Here is a 22,843-nt window from a genome sequence, read left to right on the forward strand (position 1 = left end):
AAAAGACAGAGAAGGTGGAAGGTCAGGGTTTCTTTCCCACAAAACCCTCGCATGAGAAATTGATGCCATAACGACTGTAAATGAAAACCCTGAGTATGCAGAAAGGAGAATAGACATACCTGACAGTGTGCCGGAACAGTAGGCCAACAGAACCCCGAAACAGAGACCCCTGTCCACAGAGGGGCTGCAGAACGTTAGTCTCGGTGCAAACAGAGGAAAAGAAATTATAGCATGGAACTGTGACATACCTTGTCCAAAGAGCCGAGCGTCGGAGAAGAACTAAACTGGAATTCCATCGACCTGTGCAACTGTCGAACTGAGCGGACCGAGCATTATTACGCCATAGTCATTAATCACAGATTTGTCAAGAAGGCCAGACCAGACAGTAACCACAAAAGCGAACAAAGGATAGTTCTTACAGACATGAAAACGAAATGAACGCACGGTGGAACCATAGCAACTTATCAACAAAACCAGGAGCCGAATAGACCCACACAGTAACGACAAGGTATAGCTGAGCAACATCATATCACCACAGAACCGGCGGAAATCCAAAGGGGTTTCATCACAGACCGAAACAACTCAGAGGCGGAGCCAAAACAATACAGAGACCACTGAGACTAAGCGTCGAAGGCAAGAATGACCGCAAAGGCGCGAACCGGGTAACAAAAAGCGAGGTAGGGTTTGCCAAGTTCGAGGAGAACAGGTGTCCAACGGAGGATCAACACCAAGTACAGCCGAGTTGATTGTTAATTAAACTTAAATCAATTTTCAATTACCATATATCCCAACCAGTTCAATAGCGTAAGTCCACATAAGCAGAGGCAAGGCGGGACCACGTGGGCTGGCCCCATCAAGTGGTATCAGAGCAGTTTTTTTTTAGAAATAAGAGAGGATGGAAGCACCAAGACGAGGACGTGGAAGAGGTGCACGTAGGGGAGCAGATGAAGGATTGAGGGAACAGATTAGAGTTCTTACAGCTCATTTGGAAGCAGTGGAGGCGGGTAGGTGAAGAGACCCGGAACTTGGAGATAACAGTGAGGAGGAAGTAGTAACTGCTACAGACGGGTCAGACGAAGAAGCTCCGGAATTGAGACTGCTGCGTTCAGTTTTATTGGCCAGCAGCAAACCCAAAACAGAGATTTCTAATTACGATGGCAGTCTGTCCGCAGATGTCCTGTTGGACTGGATAAGCGAACTCGACAAATATTTTGAGAATGAAGAAGTCAGTGAGGATAAAAGAGTTAGGTTCGCTGCCACTAAGTTAAAGGGACACGCACTCTTGTGGTGGGACAGTGTCCAAGCGGACAGAAAACGAATGAATAAGTTGTCGATACGACAATGGTCAAGGATGGTGGCGAAATTGAAGGGCAGATTTCTGCCAAAAGACTACCAGGTGGAATTATATCGGCGAGTACAGAATTTAAGACAGAAGGGAATGACTGTCAAGGAGTACACGGAAGAGTTTTACCGAGTGAATTTACGTGCTGGTTATACTGATGATAACCCAGAAAAAACAGCAAGGTACGTAAATGGATTGAGGATGGAGATATTGGATGAAATCAGTATTCTTTCTCCCCGGAATATTGAAGAAGCCTTTCAGAGTGCTGTAAAGGCTGAGGAAAAAATCAACAGAAAACAGAACAACAGGAGAGGGAGAGGAAATGGCAGAGGACGGGGACAGTCCTACGGCAGAGGAAGGAATGTTGCGAACAGCGAAGAAGGCAGCAGTTCTAAAACTTCAGGGACAACAGAAAAAGGAGATAGCACCAGAGGAGGTCGGTCATATCAGCGAGGACGAGGGAATGGCCGCGGAAGAGGGACTGGTGTCCAGTGCTACAGGTGCCATAAATGGGGGCACAGATCCTTTGAATGTCCAGAAGTTGAACAGGCAGGTCAGAGGGGAACACTTATGGCACAGCCTGAAGAAGCTGAAGCACAACCCCGGGAGGTGGAAGACATGGCGGAAACGGGAGAAGCTTTGATTTTGAATAAAGTGCTGTTAAAACCAGCCAAAGAGGTGGTTGAACCAACACAGCGGAAAGCACTGTTCCGGACAGTCTGTAAATCGCATGGAAAGTGCTGCAAAGTGATAATAGACAGTGGGAGTACGGATAACTTGGTTGCCACTGAGATGGTGGAAAAACTGGGGTTGAAGCGGCTGAAGCACCCCACACCTTACAAGGTGTCGTGGCTACAGAAAGGCCACCAGCTGTTGGTTGATGAACAATGTGAGGTAGAGTTTCACATTGGCAAGTACCACGATACAGTGGTCTGTGATATTATGCCAATGGACGTGTGCCATATACTGCTTGGAAGACCATGGCAGTATGATAGGAAGGTGACACACGATGGAAAGACCAACTGTTATAAATTTACCAAGGATGGGGTAAAACACACACTTGTACCCATCAAAGAGGAAGACACAGCAGAATCAAGCGGAACAAAGGCGCTGTTGATTGGAGGAAAACAGTTTATAAAACAGATTGAGGAAAATGAAGTTAATTTTGCAGTTGTGAGGAGGATGAAGCCAGTATTGTTGAACTTGGAAAAATCAGAGTTGCCCAAGGAAATACAGGAGCTGTTGGAAGAATTTCAAGACATTGCGGCTGATGAGTTACCTGATAAATTGCCTCCCAAAAGGAGTATCAGCCATCACATTGATTTTATACCAGGAGCAAGCTTACCGAACAAGGCAGCGTACAGGATGAGTCCAAAGGACAATGAAGAAGTACGCAAACAAGTGCAGGAGTTGTTGGATAAGGGACTGATCAGAGAAAGTCTGAGCCCCTGTGCAGTACCAACAGTCCTTGCACCCAAGAAAGGTGGAGAATGGCGAATGTGCACAGATTCGCGGGCTATAAACAAAATTACGATTCGATACAGGTTTCCCTTGCCTAGAATGGATGACATGATGGACTGTCTTAGTGGGGCAGCTTACTTTACAAAAATAGATCTGAAAAGCAGGTACCATCAGATCAGAATTAGAGAGGGAGACGAATGGAAGACAACCTTCAAGACCAACGAAGGACTATACGAATGGCTGGTCATGCCATTTGGGTTGAGTAACGCTCCGAGTACTTTTATGAGACTGATGAATGAAATGTTAAAGGAATTTATTGGAAAATTTGTGATAGTCTATCTGGACGATATTTTAATTTTCAGTAGGACAAAAAGAGAGCACCTTCAGCATATTCGAAGGGTATTCGAGAAGCTGCAACAGAACAAACTGCTTATAAATTTGAAGAAATGCACTTTCTTGCAGAAGGAGTTAATCTATCTGGGATTTGTAGTTGCAGAGAACGAGTTAAAGATGGACCCAGAAAAGATTGCAGCGATCATAAGTTGGCCGTCACCTAAGAATTTGTTTGAGGTACGTAGCTTTCACGGTTTAGCAAGTTTTTATCGAAAATTCATTAAGAATTTTAGTGAGATCTGCGCACCAATGCTAGAGACCATCAAAAAGGCCAGCCAACCTTTTTGTTGGACCAAGGCGGCAGAAAACAGTTTCCAACTTCTGAAGCGGAAAATAACGGAGAGGCCAATCTTGAGACTGCCCGATTTTAGCAAACCTTTTCAGGTTCATTGTGATGCAAGCGGGACAGCTATTGGCGCTGTGCTCAGTCAAGAGGACAGACCGGTGGCGTTTTTTAGTGAAAAACTAAATGAGAGTCGGCAGAAGTATTCGTCATATGACAAAGAGTTCTATGCAGTGGTTCAAGCTTTGAAACATTGGAGGCACTACTTACTGGGCAATGAGTTCGTCTTGTTCTCTGATAATTCAGCGTTACAATATGTAACGCAGCAGCACAAATTGAACCATAAACATGCCAAGTGGGTGGAATACTTGCAGAGTTTTACTTTTGTGTTGAAGCACATAAGTGGGCAAGCCAACAAAGTGGCGGATGCTTTAAGCAGAAGAGCCTTGCTCTTACAAGAAAGTGGCATACAGGTGATGGGATTTGAGTACTTGAAGGATTTGTACCAGATGGACGCGGATTTCAAGGAAGCTTTTGAAGCATGCCAAAATCCCGTATTAAGGAATACGAGCCCATGGCTAGATTTCAATTTACAGGAAGGATTATTGTTTCGAGGAGGACAGCTATGTGTTCCAGACTGTTCGATGAGGGAAAATTTAGTAAGAGAGAAACACAGTGGCGGACTAGCGGGACATTTTGGCATCGATAAAACGTTGGAGCAGCTCGGGCATTTTTATTATTGGCCAAAAATGAGCCGGGACGTGCAGAGGTATGTGACCAGGTGTAAAATCTGCCAACTGGCGAAAGGACACAGCCAGAACACTGGACTGTACACCCCCCTACCTGTTCCGAGCAGGCCGTGGGATTCGGTCAGCATTGACTTTGTCCTAGGATTGCCTAGAACGCAGCGGGGATATGATTCAGTGATGGTGGTGGTGGATAGGTTCTCGAAAATGGCTCATTTCATTCCTTGCCGGAAGACTAGCGACGCCACAAACGTGGCACACCTCTTCTTTACAGAAGTAGTTCGATTACATGGCTTACCTAGAACTATTGTATCAGACAGGGATGTGAAGTTCACAGGACATTTTTGGCGTACCCTGTGGAAAAAGTTGGGCACGCAGTTAAATTTCAGTTCTGCGTATCACCCGCAGACTGATGGACAGACAGAGGTGGTGAACAGGAGTTTGGGCAACTTGTTACGAAGTTTGACAGGAGAAAACTCGCGATTATGGGATCGAGCTCTTGCCCAGGCAGAATTCGCTTATAACGATTCGCCCAATCGGAGCACCGGATTTAGCCCATTTCAGATTTTGTATGGTATGCATCCTCGAGGGGTACATGAACTACGAGATTTGGGACAGCTAGAACGGAGAAGTGCAGATGGGGAAGATTTTGCTGAAGCAATGAGCGAACTGCATGAAAAGGTCAAATTAAGATTGCAGGACAGCACGCAGAAATACAAACAGCATGCAGACGTAAAGCGGCGAGAGGTACATTTTGAGATTGGAGACGAAGTCCTTGCGCATCTGCGCCGGGAACGGTTTCCTAAGGGAACATATAACAAATTGAAATTCAAGAAAATCGGTCCATGCAAAATTCTGCGAAAATTTTCAGCTAATGCATATGAAATTCAGTTGCCACCTGATATAGGTATATCACCTATATTCAACGTGGCAGACCTGTTCCCATATCATGCCCAGGCGGAAGATGATAGGATGGTACAGCCACAACGGGACACCCAGTTCGAGAGCAGTCTTTGGAAGAAACAGTTGCCTTCGGTCCGGACCCATGAAATCGAAGGAATCCTCAGCACACAGGTAGCCAAGAAGACGCGCAGGAAGGAGTATCTGCGTTACCTCGTCAAGTGGAAGGACCGTCCAATGGAGGACAGCTCCTGGCTCGACGAGGCACAGATTCAGAAGGCTGGCTACTCGGTGGAGGAGCTCATGGGATGGAGCCATGAGTTCTCTTTTACCCCGGCAGCCTGATGCAGGAGCATCTGGTCAACAGGGTGAAGACCGAGAGAGGGCGAACAAAGTTTCTGAAAAAGATTGGGAATGAGACACAGTTCACTGAACGGACAGCAAGTCTGTCAAGTTCCTATGTTTTTGTTTTATTTCTTTCATGGTCAACTACATTATTAACTTTCTGTTATTTAAAATTTCTGTTCATTATATTTAAAATATTGTAATAGGTTCTAGTTAGAAACGATAATAGTAGGTTAGGGTCAGTAGGTGATTAACAACGAATCCCTATGGTAAAAAGGCAGACAAAGTAAACTAATTGATAGTCAAGAAAATCATGCCTATAGTAACTGCAAAACAAACTGTAATTGAATAACTACCAGCAGTTATCAAACTGCCTGAAAACATTGTATAAAAAGACAAGCAAGATAACCCAGAGGGGTTCAGCAACGGAGCATTTACATGAGAATAAAGAAATATACATTTTCCTTCATCTTATTCAGTGCACAAGCAAACAAATTGTTCATATATATATGTCCTCAGTAACAAAAGCCTGTATATACAGTGTTGTGTAACTATTTCATTTTTATTTAAATATATCAACAGTGTTTTACAGTATTCAAGAAGCTACGAACTGGCAGAGAAGAAAGTGAACAAAAGGCGGAAAGAACCAGCACCCACAAAGGGTCAAACTAGACAACCACACTAACCAGGTAAGCAACCAGAACTATCAGTGAACGAGTTTATCTATCACTTAATATTACAATATATTTTTCTGCATAAAAATTACATAGACTGTGCATCAAGGTGTAGCCGAACAGAGTTGCAACCGACCCACAAACCCTCCTACGTTGCGGCCAAGGGTTTGACAAACCCAGAAAGTCCAGACTCAACAAATAGACAGACATTTCACATAACAAGCGACTGTAATCGTGACCAGGACCAAGAACCATTACAAGAAAGTAAAACGAGAGCAGGACTACCCGGAAGGAATCGACGGAAGCCATTGCGAAGATACGGGAGCCGGCCACACCTGTAAAAGACAGAGAAGGTGGAAGGTCAGGGTTTCTTTCCCACAAAACCCTCGCATGAGAAATTGATGCCATAACGACTGTAAATGAAAACCCTGAGTATGCAGAAAGGAGAATAGACATACCTGACAGTGTGCCGGAACAGTAGGCCAACAAAACCCCGAAACAGAGACCCCTGTCCACAGAGGGGCTGCAGAATGTTAGTCTCGGTGCAAACAGAGGAAAAGAAATTATAGCATGGAACTGTGACATACCTTGTCCAAAGAGCCAAGCGTCGGAGAAGAACTAAACTGGAATTCCATCGACCTGTGCAACTGTCGAACTGAGCGGACCGAGCATTATTACGCCATAGTCATTAATCACAGATTTGTCAAGAAGCCCAGACCAGACAATAACCACAAAAGTGAACAAAGGATAGTTCTTACAGACATGAAAACGAAATGAACGCACGGTGGAACCATAGCAACTTATCAACAAAACCAGGAGCCGAATAGACCCACATAGTAACGACAAGGTATAGCTGAGCAACATCATATCACCACAGAACCGGCGGAAATCCAAAGGGGTTTCATCACAGACCGAAACAACTCAGAGGCGGAGCCAAAACCATACAGAGACCACTGAGACTAAGCGTCGAAGGCAAGAATGACCGCAAAGGCGCGAACCGGGTAACAAAAAGCGAGGTAGGGTTTGCCAAGTTCGAGGAGAACAGGTGTCCAACGGAGGATCAACACCAAGTACAGCCGAGTTGATTGTTAATTAAACTTAAATCAATTTTCAATTACCATATATCCCAACCAGTTCAATAGCGTAAGTCCACATAAGCAGAGGCAAGGCAGGACCACGTGGGCTGGCCCCATCAAATATAGATTAATTCATTTGTTCTGTAAATAAATTCACTATTATATTATTATTACGGATCATTTCATAATTGATTAAAGATGACAATTTTTTTTTTTTTTTTAATTATATCAATTAAAATCATTCAATTCAACTCATAATGAATAAATAAGTAAAAATATATTTTAAAATGAAACAATTAACAATTTCATTGGGCTAGCTTAGCTTTCTATTCATCCATTTTTATAGTTATCCATTGATTCAATTAAGTAATTAAGTTAAGTTTTTTTTTTGAGGAAATTACGCTATATTCTCATTTTGATTGTGCTATTTTCATATTGACACTGCAAAGTTAATCAATTAATGCGTTGGGATTGCACTTTTCATTTTTTTATTAAATAATGTTGTATTCTTCCTTGAAAGGCTGATAATAATGGGAGGATGCTAAATTCAAATGTACATGTGTCTTTAAAATTATCACAATTTAACAATCTTATTGGCCTCCCTTTTCACCTTTTGGGGCAATAACTAGTTTCAAAATATCTCTTCTAACTATTCCTCAAATATTGTTACTATTAAATTGTAACTTTTCATGCACTTTCCAAATCCTCCAAGTAACAAAAGGAACAAAAAAATCCGATGGCAAAAAAGGAACAATTATAACAAAGGTGATGACCCTAATCGGGGTGTGTGCCGGTGGTTGGAAATTCCTGTTGGAAGTAATGAGGCGTACATATGAATTACGTACCACCGCCCCCAACACACTCAAAATGATGGGTGCGGTGGCCCTTAGCATGAGTGCATGCAAGGGTGGTGCGAAAGGTGATGACAGTGGAGAGACAGGGTTTATAGAAGCAAATGCTAGATAGGTGGGTAAGGATGGTGAGTTTGCTTGTGGAGTAAGGAGTTGGAGTAGGAAAACAGGAAGGCGTCGATACCAGCGGCATCAAACTTGGAGACAGTCTACAAGCGGCAACGTGTATGTTTCTTGGCTTTTCGCCTCCTTTGCAATGACGACCTGGTTTGGTTTTTGTTGGGGGGAGAGGGGATAATTGGGAAGGGTAATTGGGGGAAATGTTGGAGGAAATGGAGGAAGTGACTGGCTACTATGGTTTGGCTATGTGTCTTTGTAATGAGCTTGCCGGGTATCGACCCTACCTTTGGCTATTTTGACCTCGCATTATTTGGCAATGGGAACTTGGGTACAACACACTAAGGGTTAAATGGGGTTGGTCGATGGGGTCTGGTAGGAAGAGGCTTTGTGTCTGAGGCTAAACACAATGACGATCAGTTAATATGTCATGTAAGAGCTTGGCCCTGCTGCCAAAACCACTACAACTACTGGGGCAATGGGAGAAATTCTCGCGTTAAGATAATTTCTAGGGTCCTTGAGGGTGATGTTGGGTATGAAAATGACAGGGGTACTACTCTAGCTTTCTGGGCAGAGGGGAAAGGAGTTGTAATTCACGGAAGGAAACCTGTCAGTCTGAGGTTATGCTCACTTGCATGGCCTTGGCCTGGGATTGCCAACCTCATGGCATATGAGATGCACTAGGGGTGGAGGGGTGAGATGATAGAAGGGTTCTAGAGTCTGGACGTTTCTAAGGACTGGCTCTCCGCCCATCTTGCTTCCAACACTGATAGTAAATGGAAAATGGAACTAAATGGGGAGGATGATGGCATCGACAATTCAATTGACGATAGAAACTAGTGGTATAGTATGTCAATTTTTTTTGTTAACAAATCTTTACTATGAACAGGTTTCGGGCAGCGTTGACATGGCTCGCCTTGTGAGAGGTCATGGACGTGGAAGACGGGACTGGGAACCCATAAAGGATAAGGACCCGAGCACATCAGAGCCCCGCAGAGGGAGGAAGTCGGTAGAGCATCTTATCAGTGAAGCTGCTGCGGCATATCGTAAAGGCATGGATGAAGGCATCTAGAATCTGTTAGAAGAATGGGAAGAGGAAATTAAGCAGGACAGTGAGACGGAGGAGGATATGGAAAATTGGAGGACACTCATCCAGGATCCTGGGAACACCAGAGGAAGGATAACACAATTTAAGCAGACATTATACCTTTACTGGCTAATGAAAAGCTTGTTGGATAAGGCCATGGAACAAATATCGGTGGGTATGGTGGTTTCTCTCCAAGGGATGCCGAGCTACAAACAAGATCTGTAGAAAATTCAGTTCCAACTCCACAAGCATGATATTAGGTTGGGAAAAATCGAAAGACACATTCCATGCATCCTGGAACTATCGGGGATTCCTGGAAGCAAATTTTAAAATAATTAATAGCACACATACCTACAACCTTCACATTAACTACATGTATCCACAACTTCATGGAAATCAACGAGTTGATACACCAACACTCATTTCGAAGAGAGAGACGTGCCCACTTCTACACCGTCATCAGGGAAGGTATAGTAAGACATTAAAATAATAACCAAGTTTCTTTTAAAATGATATTAATATAAAAATCCATATTAAAAATATATTTCTTTTAATTATTTAATTATTAAATTATTAATATAATCCTTTTAAAGTGGTTATTCCTAATGCATTTAAATATCTTCTCATAGTTTAATTACATCATGTAAGTATTGGTTTCCCAAGAATAAAGTGGTCCGCAGTTTTTTTTTTTTTTTTAATAAGTAGTGTGATTTCATATCAAGGAAGTAAACATTCCTAGCAATGATGAGACATTTTGGAAAAATTGACAAAGGTTTGAAGGGGAATTGATATTTGTTATTTCTAGTGGTTAATATTAGACTTGCTATTGGGAAATTTCTTAATAATTTGTTTTGAGCATGACTTGCCATTGGGAAATTTCTTAATTATGTGTTTTGAGCATATTGATTGTCAGTAGAAAATCAATGTGATTGAAGCTTGAATATGGAGGGGGTAGTTACATGTTTGTAAGTAGGAATTTTAACTTTTATCTTTTGAATCGGCTAATCATCTTAAATGGTGTATTGAACTTGTAGCTAAGATAACATTTTGACCTCTATCTACCAAGTTTAAGCTGGAGTACATGCATGCCTCCTGTAGTTCTATGCTAGTTTTTTTTTTTTTTTTTCGGGGGGGGGGGGGGTCATTATGATTATTATTATTAGTTTTTAGCATGCATGCCCTCCATGCTGATGACCATTTGACATAAAAGATTGTATGTTGTTTGTTGTGCTTGGTAATTTGTTTGTGTTGTAAATTTGTCTGCCTACTGAATTACAAAAGTTAGTGCTAAAAAATCCTTTCAATTGAATGCAAATTGTCATAAAGAGTTTTGATTTAGCTCAAAGGCACTTACAATTTAGAGGGATTGTAGAAGAATTCCCCAGTCATGTTGAATTATTATTGCGAGAATTTTTGCGTAGTAAAAAATGTCAAATTAATAGCACTTTGACATATAGAAATAATAGGTTGAAACTCACTTTAAATACTATTGAAGTTGAAATATGTTTCATAGAAGTTTAAATAATATTGAAGTTGAAATATATTTCTTAGAAACTTAATGAATGTGAGTTTAAAATGAATATAGATTAATTCATTTGTTTTATAAATAAATTCAATATTATATTAATATTATGGATAATTTCAAAATTTATGAAAGATGACAATTTTTTTTTATATAAATTAAAATCATTCAATTCAATTCATAATGAATAAATAAGTAAAAGTATATTTCAAAATGAAACAGTGAACAAATTTATTGGGTAACTTAGCTTTCTATTTAAGTAATTAAGTTAAGCTTTTTATTTATTTGAGGAAATTACCCTCTATTCTCAATTTGATTGTGCTATTTTCATATTGACACTGCAAAGTTAATGAATTAATGACTTCGAGATTGTAGTTTTCATTTTCTTATTAAATAATTTTATATTCTCTCTTGAAAAATTAATAACATTGGAATGTTAAATTCAAATATACATATATCTTTGAAATTATCACAATTTAACAATCTTATCCGCATCTCTTTACACATTTTAGAACGGTGATTAATTTCAAAATACCTATTCTAATTATTCTTCAAATATTCTTACTATTCAATTATAACTTTTCATTTTATCAGGTGAATAATAGTTAATAATACAAATTAGGGTTATGGATGAGGTTTCCAACCTTACCCTGCTTAACGTGAAAGGTGTGTATTTCCCATTAATTTTTACTAACTACCATGTTCCGTATGTAACACTTATAGTTGGAAAATTTGTACAGATATCAATTTGTTTGACACGTGTGAGGGGTCGAGATGCGTGTCAAGCTGTAGTCCATAAGATTCACATTAGAGAATATGCTTTCGAGTTTGTCGGGTTCTCCTTTTTCGACGTGGTGTGCTTTCTGGGATGATGTCAACGTCTCCTTCATGCGTTGTTCACGACATGTGGAAGGTGTACGTGAGCCCTCTGAGCTGCACTGGAAGATGGACAAGCAAGCATTGTGGGTCCCATATGCAAATTACTTTATTTTTTATATTTTGGCCTTTTTACATTTCTCCCTTAACATTATTATTTTATTACTTCATGTCCATTTAAAATAATCAACATAAATTTCAAAGTAAATAAATGATAATTTATTATCAATTTTTGGGCTTTCTTCATCGTGAACTTGATTATTTGTCATTGTCTATCCATTGTATGTTTTGGAGTTTTCTAGTGGATTTTTCTTAGAATTCTACAAGGATTGGTTTGAATCATAAGTTTAAGCTGTAAACTCTCCACAATATGAGTGTTCCAAGGGTTTTTCAAGATGTTGAATCTATATATGTAGTCAAAAACTTATTTTAAATAACAAAATATCATGATTTAATCAAAAACATTTTGTGGGATTCCATCCCAAAACTTCAAAAAGTATAATAATTAGAGAGTGCCTTATTATTTACTATTTATGTCCATATTATTTTAATATTTCTTTCATTCCCACTTCCAAACTATATAATATTTTAATATTCACCTTATGTTGGTGCAAATATCTTTTTTCACAACACTTTTCACTGTGATTACTTACACTTAGACAATTTTCTAGTGATAACCAATTTGCACCGACATTTTTTTTGCATTGTACAAATTACATAGTCCATACTTAGTCTATTTTCTAACTATGCAAGCTGAGGGTGTAGGTTTTGAAGAAATTTCACACAAAGATGTACTCCCTCATGGATCATCCAACAAAGACTTACCTTTGCATGGATCATTCTGCAAAGACATACTTAGTATAATTTCTAAGGTGGAGAAGACTTGTCATAGTATTAAAACAATAATATGAATATTTTTAAGTTAATGAAGCAAATAATTATTATTGCCATAAAAGGATAAAGTAAGAGCTTATCTCATAAGCATAACTTCCACAGAAACTCTTACATGATAAAACAATAAATTTATATATAAACATAATTCATTCTTTCAGGCAATGGATAACTCTTGCCTACCAAAAATATAGGAGAAAGAATAAGATTTCTATCAAATGAGGGAGAATGTCTCAACAAATACCTATTAAAATATTTCTATGCGAAATACATCAAATTTGATCAACTCTTCCAATTAGATGAGAAATTAAGGCTAATACTTTATTTTACATTTTATATTCATCTATGTATCTTTACTCCTATCTAGGTGAAATAGAATACAAATTACACCACCAAGAATTCTAGAGGCATTTAAGCATCATGTTACATCTAGTGCCTGCATACATGATAATTTTGAGGTTCAAGAATCCAAAAAAAGGCTCTTACACTTTGTGACAACTAAAAACTTTGTAAGTTTTCCAACTTAAACATGTATTATGTTCCATGGTTGTACCAACAACTACATACTATACATTAATTTTATAATAGATTCATAGGTTTCATGAGTTCATTGATTATTTCTTTAATTAGTTATTCAGATGTTCTATGAAGACTTTCTAATCGAATCTTCAATATGATACATTGATATTTCTAGGATTTCTCTTGCTTTAAGAATAAATTACATATTTATATTGAAGTTCCTTCCAAATTCAATATTCAACTATTCACCTAAGATCAAATTCCAACTCAACACTAGTTATAAAACACTAAATAACAATACCATTTCATTAATAGACAAAAGTTTATACACTTATTTGAAGAAAAGTAGTATGTTGGAAACTGAAGAAGCTAGAGCCACTCTCTACACCACTGTAGGCACAACTAGACTACAAATTTCTTTCCACTAGCCACCATTGAGCTAAATTTGATGGCTTAGGAGGAAGCTTCTCTCAGATTTCTATAGATGGAAATTAGGTTAAAGGACATGAAGGATACTCTCCTTCATACGAAAAGATTCCTATGTTTTCTTTCAACCACAGATCCATGCCTTGTTATCTCTCATCATGTGACCACTTTGGGTCTACAGAGCATAAGGGAGCCATTTTTAGTGTTTTTTGTGCATATATTCAACAATATTTCTTAACATTTTCATTTGGAATTCTAGCTTAGGCTGATAAATTCATCATTGAATTCCATCACTAATCGGGTAGTCCATAATTTCACATAGGTTTGTGTGACTTAAATGATTCTTTATCACCCCCAAGCAAAGTCACATTTTCAACCCACATGTGTTTCTGGTTTTTATTCAAAAATTCTAATGGTTCACTAGCATACACCTCTCTCTCTCTCTCTCGCACACATTTTGCTTACATTTGTCACCACTATCCTCTACCTTGCTCTCCCCCCACACACTCCCAACATGAGAATTTAGGGTTCCTCCTCGAGCTACGTGGTCCCTTAGAAGTCTCCACATTGGGTATGGAGCCCCTACGCCTAGAGTAGCTTAGTAAGTCTTCCATAATTCCTTCCCACAATTGCTAGTAGTTGGGTGGTTAAAATATCAAACCAGAATTTTAGTACATTGAATTCAAGTAAGGTAGGAAACTTCCTAGATCCCCCTTACAGCTGTTCCTTGAAGCATTAAGAGTCATGCTCGGTTGTCTCTTCTTTAGTTTTAGCAATATATTTAATAAAAAATAATAATTACATCAAATTAATTTTGTTAAAATACCCACAGTGACCATTCTAGCATTATCTGTCTTAATTACATATCAAAACACAGGGTTTAAAAAGGGGTGTTATATATGTGCTCAACCTTAACTCCATCTTTTTCAACTGTGAGTTTTATTTCCATTTTTATAAGTTCTAGATTTATTATAAGTCTACACTATATTATCATATCTTATCTTAAGACAAGCCTAGTTTCCTACAAGGCAAAGTCCTAGTTACTTTTTCCTACAAGGCACTCATCTAATTAGTTTCTTGAACTTGATTTGTTACTCTATGTCTTAAATGCTTTGTATGTCCTAGTTTCCCAACTAACAAGTAAGATTAGTATTTTTCCAAACTCTTTAAATAAGGGGATGTTTTGAACCCATTTCTCAAAACTCAGTGGTTTGGTTTTCTCAAGGTAAATCAACCATGTAGCCTCTATCGTTTTGTTCTAATTATGTATTTTATGTTTCAAAATAAAATAGAAATGAAGCTCTTAAAGAATAATAATAATCATAATAATTTATTTAAGTGCAGTTTGTGTGCCCATGTTACCATGAAGCCATATAGTTACCAATCTAGTAATTTTTGTGAAATTTGCATCATAATAACTTATGTTAAACTTAAATCTAATAGGATTATGATAGATGGTATTATGAATTACTATTCATTCTAGAAGAATATGAAAAGTCTCAACTGAATATGAATAGTCAATGTAGATTTTAAGAGACCTCTTAAAAGATGAATTTAAATGCCATAATTCATGTACTTACATGTGTATTTATATGAAATATTTTGGGGTGGTTGAGTTTGAATTCTCTTGAGGCATTTATTTGTGATATTTTTATTTGTCGCTGTTAGCTTAGGAATAGGGGAGATTTTAAGGATAAAAACTAATATTAGAATGCAGAAACTTTTAATATGCAAACTCTAAAATACATAGAATTATTTTAATAAAATATTTAAAATTTTAATAATTTTATATAATCTTTATAAATAAACATAGGATTTTAAAATAAAATAATTTCAATCTCTATTCTAACTATTTCTTAAACATGGTCACTATTCCATTATAACTTTTCAAGTTCTTTCTCAAATTAATAATAATTTAATAATACAAAATAACATAACTCTAATGGATTAGGTTTTCAATATTCCCCGTGGAAGGGTGTATTTCCCATTAATTTCTTTGAAGATTAACGTGAAAGGTGTATTTGCCAATAATTTCTTCTAATTATTCTGTATGCAACGCTTTTTAGTTGGAAAATTTGTAGAAATATCAATTTGATTCACACATGGTAGTGGTCGTTTATTTGAATGGATGCGTTTCAAGCTGTAGTCCATAAGATTCATAGTGGAGAACATGCTTTCGAGTTCACCATTTTGCATCCATTTTGGAAGATAGAAAATTAAGCATTGCGGATCCCACACGCAATGAGATCAAGATTCCATCGTGTGGACCCCACACGCAAACGAGAAAACATCTTGATATTAATTTCATTGATTTGAATAGATGGGTGTCAAGCTGTAGTCCATAAGATTCACAGTGGCGAACATGCTTTCCAGTTCACCATTTTGTCGGCTTCTGCTTTTTACGCGTGTTGGGATGATGCACACGTCTCGGTATATGGACTGCAAGCACGGAAAAAGTAAAATGAAAGAGCGCAGAGCATTATGGGTCCCACACTCAAACGCACAAGGACTCCAGCCTGTCTATGATTAGCAATGTGGACCCCGCACGCAAAGCAGATAACATTGACACGATTCTCATGGCCTTCGCAAATAAAATATTTTCCTTATTCTATTACCCTCTGCCTCTACAAGGAGCCTTTATGTAATCTCTGCACCCTCCTCTGCACCCACCTCTGCACCTCCTAACGTCGTCTCCTCCCTCTGCATTGACCATCCAGAGCATCGCAGCACCCAATTTATAATCGTCCAACAATTGGCAGTGGCATACCCAGCGCCTGCATCATCGATCACCCAAACCCTCTCTGAAATCGAAGAAATTGAAATGGAAGAATTGGCAATGGCATACTCATCGCCTGCATCCTCGAGCACCCAAACCCCCTGTGAAATCGAAGAAATTGAAATGGAAAATCAGAGATCTTCGGATGGTGCTTCCTCCTCTTCCACCGCTGCGGTTGATAAATACGATGTGTTTATCAACCATCGTGAGGAAGTGAAGAAGAACTTTGCCGGCCATCTCTACCGTGCTCTTCATTTACGTGGATTGAGACCCTTTTTAGATCAACAGGATTTGCAGGAAGGACTACCTTTTCCTTCTCAATTAGAAGATGTTATTAGAAACGCCTCCGTCCACGTTGCCGTCTTTTCACCAAAATATGCAGAATCCCCTTGGTGTTTAGATGAGCTCCTGCTCATGCGACAGTCTGGGGCTCCAATTATCCCTGTTTTTCACCATGTCAACCCGGCTGATCTTAGGCGGACAGATCAGAACAAAACTAAAGGTTATGGTCTCAGCTTGCACCAGCTCGAATTGAAGACAACGTTGGATCCTCGAACACAACAACAGAAGCCACGATATGGTGCCTCCACTATTCAGGAGTGGAGAGATGCTCTTTCCTTTGTTGCAGACATAAGTGGGTTTGATCTGGACGGCAAGTATAACGGGTAAGACCTCCAAACCCCTCTCTATGTATACACTATATATGATACTTTGCCCTATGCTTTCATTCATTTATTTATTTTAGGTTGGTGTTTTTGTGGGAGAATATCTAGTGACGAGGCGCACATGATAGATGAGATCGTTGAACGTGTGGGTAAAATGATTAGAAAACCAGGATTGTATGTGGCCAAACATCCCACTGGTTTAAATGACAAAGTCACAGATTTTGAAGCTACAGTTTTGAAGCAACAGGGTGGAAAAATCCAGGTTGCGGGCATAGTCGGCCTTGGTGGAATGGGGAAGACAACATTGGCTTTAGAACTCTTCAATAGAATGAGTTCGAAGTACAATAAGTCCTTTTTTTTATCCGATGTCAGATAAAAGGCTAAAAAAACCTCATTACATTCGGTGCAAAGGGAGCTTCTGAGGGGCCTGACTCAGGGCCTGCCTGAAAGTGAAGTGGATATAAATAACATTTATGAAGGTATAGGGAAGTTTGAAAAGCATCTAAAATCTGCTCATGTCTTGTTAAAGATGTCTTAACACCGGATAGCTTTATTTTAATTACATCTCGGTATAAAGATGTGCTGAAAAGGTCAGGAGTGGAACAGTCGTGCATTTATAACTTAACAGGCCTTCCCAGACAACACTCGCAACAGCTCTTTTGTTTATACGCCTTTCGGCAAACCAATCCACTCCATGGATTTGAAGATCTTGTAGATCAGTTTCTTCAAGTATGCGATGGACTGCCTTTAGCTTTGAAAGTGCTTGGGGCACTTCTCTTTGAAAAACCTGAATCATATTGGGATGCTAAACTTAAGGAATCAAAAGTTCAAATGAAAGTTTCACCTGATATAAAGAACAAATTAAAAATCAGTTACGACGAACTCAGCGAAGAGGAGCAGAAGATCTTTTTAGATATCACCTTTTTCTTCATAGGAGAAAGCAAAACAAGTGCCATAGCGGTTTGGGACGCGTCAGGCTGGAACGGTTTGCTGCGGCTTACAGATTTAGAGGGCAAATGTCTAGTTGAAGTAGATGATAAAAATGTGATACATATGCACGATCAACTGCGAGACATGGGAAGACAGATTGCAGAGGAAGAAACGCCGCGCCGTCTTTGGCGTCTCACCGGGAACATTGATGATTGGTTGCACAACTACTCCTCTGTAAGTCCTCAATCATTCAAACTTTTTAAATAGTTAACCTTTTTCAATTTCTTCATCGTTTTTCACCTTCAAAATATTTAAATTTAACCGTAGCAATCTGTGTACAGTTTCTTAATTCTCCATCCGAATGAACAGGTTTTAAGCAAAGCACGCGGAATTTGGCTGCTCCCTGGGGGACATAGCACCAAACCAGTGGGGACGAGCTCAAAAGTGTTGGGGAAGCGGAAACGTTATCGTTTTCTTGGTTGTGATGTCATGAATTTTCAACTTGTTGAAACTGAAGGACATCTGTTAGATCGTATTTTGCGGGTGCATTCGCCAAATCTCTCCTGGCTTTCTTGGCGTCATTGTCCCTACACTTGTCTACCTTCCTGGATTAATATTGAGAATTTAAGGGTTTTGAAATTGAAGGGCGCTGTATTGAGAACATTATGGCAAGACATATCGCAGGTAAATCTAAACTTTTTGTCTATCGATATTGCTTAAAAGGGTCTTCAATTATTTCTCACGGTTTTCTCATCTTTCTTACACTCGAAATGCTTGATCTTGCAGGCACCTTTGCAGTTGCAGGAATTGGATCTGTCTTGGTCCAGTCGATTGGAGAGGCTGCCAGATTCTTTCGGCAGCTTGTCGAACCTCCACAGCTTGGACCTGGGTTCGTGCCATAATTTGGAGAGGCTGCCAGATTCTTTCGGCAGCTTGTCGAACCTCCACAGCTTGGACCTGAGTGCGTGCTACAAATTGGAGAGGCTGCCAGATTCTTTCTGCAGCTTGTCGAACCTCCACAGCTTGGACCTGCTTTGGTGCTACAAATTGGAGAGGCTGCCAGATTCTTTCGGCAGCTTGTCGAACCTCCACAGCTTGGACCTGCGTTCGTCCGACAATTTGGAGAGGCTGCCAGATTCTTTCGGCAGCTTGTCGAACCTCCACAGCTTGGACCTGCGTCGGTGCTGGAAATTGGAGAGTCTGCCCGATTCTTTCGGCAGCTTGTCGAACCTCCACAGGTTGGACCTGCGTCTGTGCCAGAAATTGGAGAGGCTGCCAGATTCTTTCGGCAGCTTGTCGAACCTCCACAGCTTGGACCTGCGTTCGTGCGAGAAATTGGAGAGGCTGCCAGATTCTTTCGGCAGCTTGTCGAACCTCCACAGGTTGAACCTGCAAGGGTGCGAGAAATTGGAGACGCTACCAGATTCTTTCGACAGCTTGTCGAACCTCCACAGCTTGGACCTGGTTGGGTGCAGGAAACTGGAGAGGCTGCCATATTCTTTCGGCAGCTTGTCGAACCTCCACAGCTTGGACCTGGTTGGGTGCAGGAAACTGGAGAGGCTGCCAGATTCTTTCGGCAGCTTGTCGAACCTCCACAGCTTGGACCTAAGGTGGTGCGAGAAATTGGAGAGGCTGCCAGATTCTTTCGGCAGCTTGTCAAACCTCCACAGCTTGGACCTGGGTTCGTGCGAGAAATTGGAAAGGCTGCCAGATTTTTTCGGCAGCTTGTCGAACCTCCACAGCTTGGACCTGTTTAGTTGCTCTCAACTGGAGAGGCTGCGAGATTCTTTCGGCAGCTTGTTGAACCTCCACAGCTTGAACATGGTTGTGTGCCGGAAATTGGAGAGGCTGCGAGATTCTTTCGGCAGCTTGTCGAACCTCCACAGCTTGAACCTGTGTTTCTGCGCGAAATTGGAGAGGCTGCTAGATTCTTTCGGCAGCTTGTCGAACCTCCACAGCTTGGAGCTGGATTGGTGCGTGATATTGGAGAGGCTGCCAGATTCTTTCGGCAGCTTGTCGAACCTCCACAGCTTGTACTTGGCTTGGAGCACGAAATTGGAGAGGCTGCCAGATTCTTTCGGCAGCTTGTCGAACCTCCAGAGCTTGTCCCTGGGTGGGTGCGGGAAATTAGAGAGGCTGCCAGATTCTTTCGGAAGTTTAAGAAGCCTTGGATATTTTAATGCTTCCCGTTGTGCTAATTTAAGCATCTCAAGCGAAGCTTTTGGAAATATAAGAACCCTCGAGCATATAGATCTTTCCGGCTGTGAAAAAGTTGAAGTATGGCCCTCGCAACTGGGGCATCAAATGTCCCTGAAAGTAGTGAAGTTGACGGGCACAAATTTGAAGAAAGAATTGCCAAGTGCTTTTGAACTCCCCAGTGATTTAGAAGTTCTGTGGATAGCAAACCCTTTGTGGTCTTCCAGTGCTTAAAGTACACATTGAAAAGTGTAACGAACTTGAGGAGCTGCCGGGTGTTGAAACAATGGTGTCCTTGAAGGAGTTGCGTGCAATCGATTGTGCGAAGTTGAAGAGCATACGGGATTTGGCGCAGCTAACAAAACTTGAAACTCTAGTGGTTTACAGCTGTCCTCAGTTGGGCGAGTTGGAAGGAGTTGAATGTTGTCAATCATTATGGGAATCATTATGGGATTAATGTCGGGGGGTGTCCCAAATTGCGGTCGGATGAGGGAGTAGTAGAGAGGCTGCGCCGGCAATGCTTCAAGGGATTTAGGTTGGAGGAACCAAATCGAAGTTGAAATGAAAGTGTTAAATTCGCAATTTAAAAGCAGAGAGACTGAAACAGAAGCATACATGATTGTAATATAAATGGTCTTTTCAGCGGTAAAGAAATGGGGTCCATGTTAGTTTACAAGTATTATACAGTGAAGAAGTTTTTAATATATTTTTTTAAATTTTATATTTAAAAAGTAATGTAGTAAAGGTTTTTTTAAATGATTATATTTTTATTAAATATGGCCATTATTTATATGTTTTTTTATTTTAAATATTAAGACAATATTTTTTCTAATTAAAATAGTTTTTTAATAAAAATAATTAAAATAATACATTTTAAATTAAATTGATTTCTTTAGAGGTTTTAAAAATAACTTGTTTTCTCATATTTAAAACTTTTAAAAATAAATATGAAATTAGTGTAATTTAAATAATAATGATAATTATATATAATTAAAAATATAAATACTTATTTAGTTTATTAGTAATTTTTTTAATTTAAAATTAAACATTTTTATATTATATTCAGTTAAAAAAAACAAATATTAATATTAATAAAAATATTTATTAGAGAAAAAAGTTAACAAATATAAATAAAAATTAAACACATTTTTAAATATTTTTTAATAAATAAATATAATTATACATTATTTTTTTTTTTTAATTTAAAAGTTTTTACATTATATTCCCCAAAAAATTAGAAATATTTATGAAAAAGGTCCATGAAAAATTAAACATATATTTTAATTAGTCATGATGATGATGGTGGTTAACGTCCACTGAGACCAAACTTTGGTCTATTGGACCTAAAGAAACAAATTATTTAGTTTGATTTAAGATTTTATTTCTATGCTCAAAAAGCTTGGAGAGAAGCCTCCCAAGCTCACTATAATTTTGACATCGTAAAAGGCTAGGAAGGTTAGTATTGCGACAAAGATTATGAAACTGAGATCTAATGTGGTTGTACGCGGGGCACTCTAAGAGGAAGTGGTTTTCATCCTCAATGTTCCTATTATCATAGAGATGACAGATTCTTTCCGTCCATGGTGTTTTAGGAACTGTCCAACGACCTGTTTCACTATGGAGCTCATGAGAGTTCGTTCTAAACTTTTCTAAATTAATTTTCTTCTTTGAGCTAGCTAAAACAGAGAGATACTTTTGATCTTCTAGGGTGGGGTTGATGACCTTCTTATAATAACTCAATTTTCTTTTAGCCGCTAAATCTTTCTCACACCACATTTTTTTTTGAACTTGGAAGTAACAATATTTTTAATGTTATTAATGTTTTGCAGTGCATCGTTCTCGTTGATCTCCCAATGGTTTATCCAGGCCCTTGTGTCTTTATACCACCCCCGTTTAAGCCTTAAATGGTTTTGGCTAGAATTTAAAGCTAGCTTGGGAAGTCTATGATCTCCTCTATTATTGAGCTTGTGCTTGTACAACAAAAACCTAGTCATAGCTAGGCTTTCGATAGGGGAAAAACCTACTTCTATAAGGAGAATAGGTTAGGGTGTATTGCTTTTAATTTTCAGGTTATACGTTATAAAGCGCTTCTAGATTTGCTCAATCTTTCTCCAGGATTCTATAGAGATGCTGCAACCGCAAAACTCACATCCATATAAGATAACAGGAGTGACTAAAGTTTCAAAGAGGAACTTCTTTTTATCCCACATTATGAGGTTTGTCGTTTTACAATTATTTTCAAGACCAAAGTAAGCTTTCCACCCCCCATTAATCCTTTTCTCAATGCTATAGTTCCATTTGAGCTTGTGATGAATATCAATTCCTAGGTACTTGTAAGAATATACTTCCTCCAAGTTATTATTGTCATACATAAAATTAGCGTAGGTGTCCTTCTTGGATTTGATAATCATAACTTTTGTTTTGTCAGTGTTAACAGTCATACCTATGGTAGAGCAGAAATCCTTAAGAAGCCTGAGCTGCTTATCAAGATCAGATGGACACCTTGCTAGGAGAACAATATCATCAGCATAGAGAAGAATGATGATGACTAGCCTAGCTAAGATCGTGCCAACACATCTTGCTTCCTCTAAATAACCTTCGAGCTTGTCAATGTAAATGCCAAATAGGGTAGGGGAGAGGGGGCAACCTTGCTTAACTCCCATATTACACTTAATATCTTTCGACCACCCCTCATTGCTTTCTAGCTTGGCAATTACATTCTCGTATAATCTAATAGCAACATCTCTCAACTCGAAAGGAACCTTTA

At 39.2% G+C, this 22,843-nt stretch overlaps 2 protein-coding genes across 2 annotated transcripts; both read left to right on the top strand.

The window, feature by feature from the left end:
• Nucleotides 1-16,108: 16,108 nt before the first annotated feature.
• On the top strand, nucleotides 16,109-17,339 carry LOC149199427 (disease resistance protein Roq1-like). The gene is made up of 2 exons (XM_089402428.1): nucleotides 16,109-16,950; nucleotides 17,059-17,339. The coding sequence occupies exons 1-2, from the start codon at nucleotides 16,331-16,333 to the stop codon at nucleotides 17,324-17,326; spliced, it is 888 nt and encodes a 295-aa protein (XP_089258554.1). The 5' UTR covers nucleotides 16,109-16,330; the 3' UTR covers nucleotides 17,327-17,339.
• Nucleotides 17,340-17,781: 442 nt separating this feature from the next.
• Nucleotides 17,782-20,851, top strand: LOC149199428 (uncharacterized). Its single transcript, XM_089402427.1, has 3 exons — nucleotides 17,782-18,114; nucleotides 18,250-18,564; nucleotides 18,667-20,851. The coding sequence occupies exons 1-3, from the start codon at nucleotides 17,782-17,784 to the stop codon at nucleotides 20,308-20,310; spliced, it is 2,292 nt and encodes a 763-aa protein (XP_089258553.1). The 3' UTR covers nucleotides 20,311-20,851.
• Nucleotides 20,852-22,843: the final 1,992 nt, after the last annotated feature.

This window comes from Pinus tabuliformis, chromosome 2_1, assembly GCF_031772625.1.
Source record: "Pinus tabuliformis cultivar Carrire ecotype Pingquan chromosome 2_1, CPIR1, whole genome shotgun sequence".
Lineage (NCBI taxonomy): Eukaryota > Viridiplantae > Streptophyta > Pinopsida > Pinales > Pinaceae > Pinus > Pinus tabuliformis.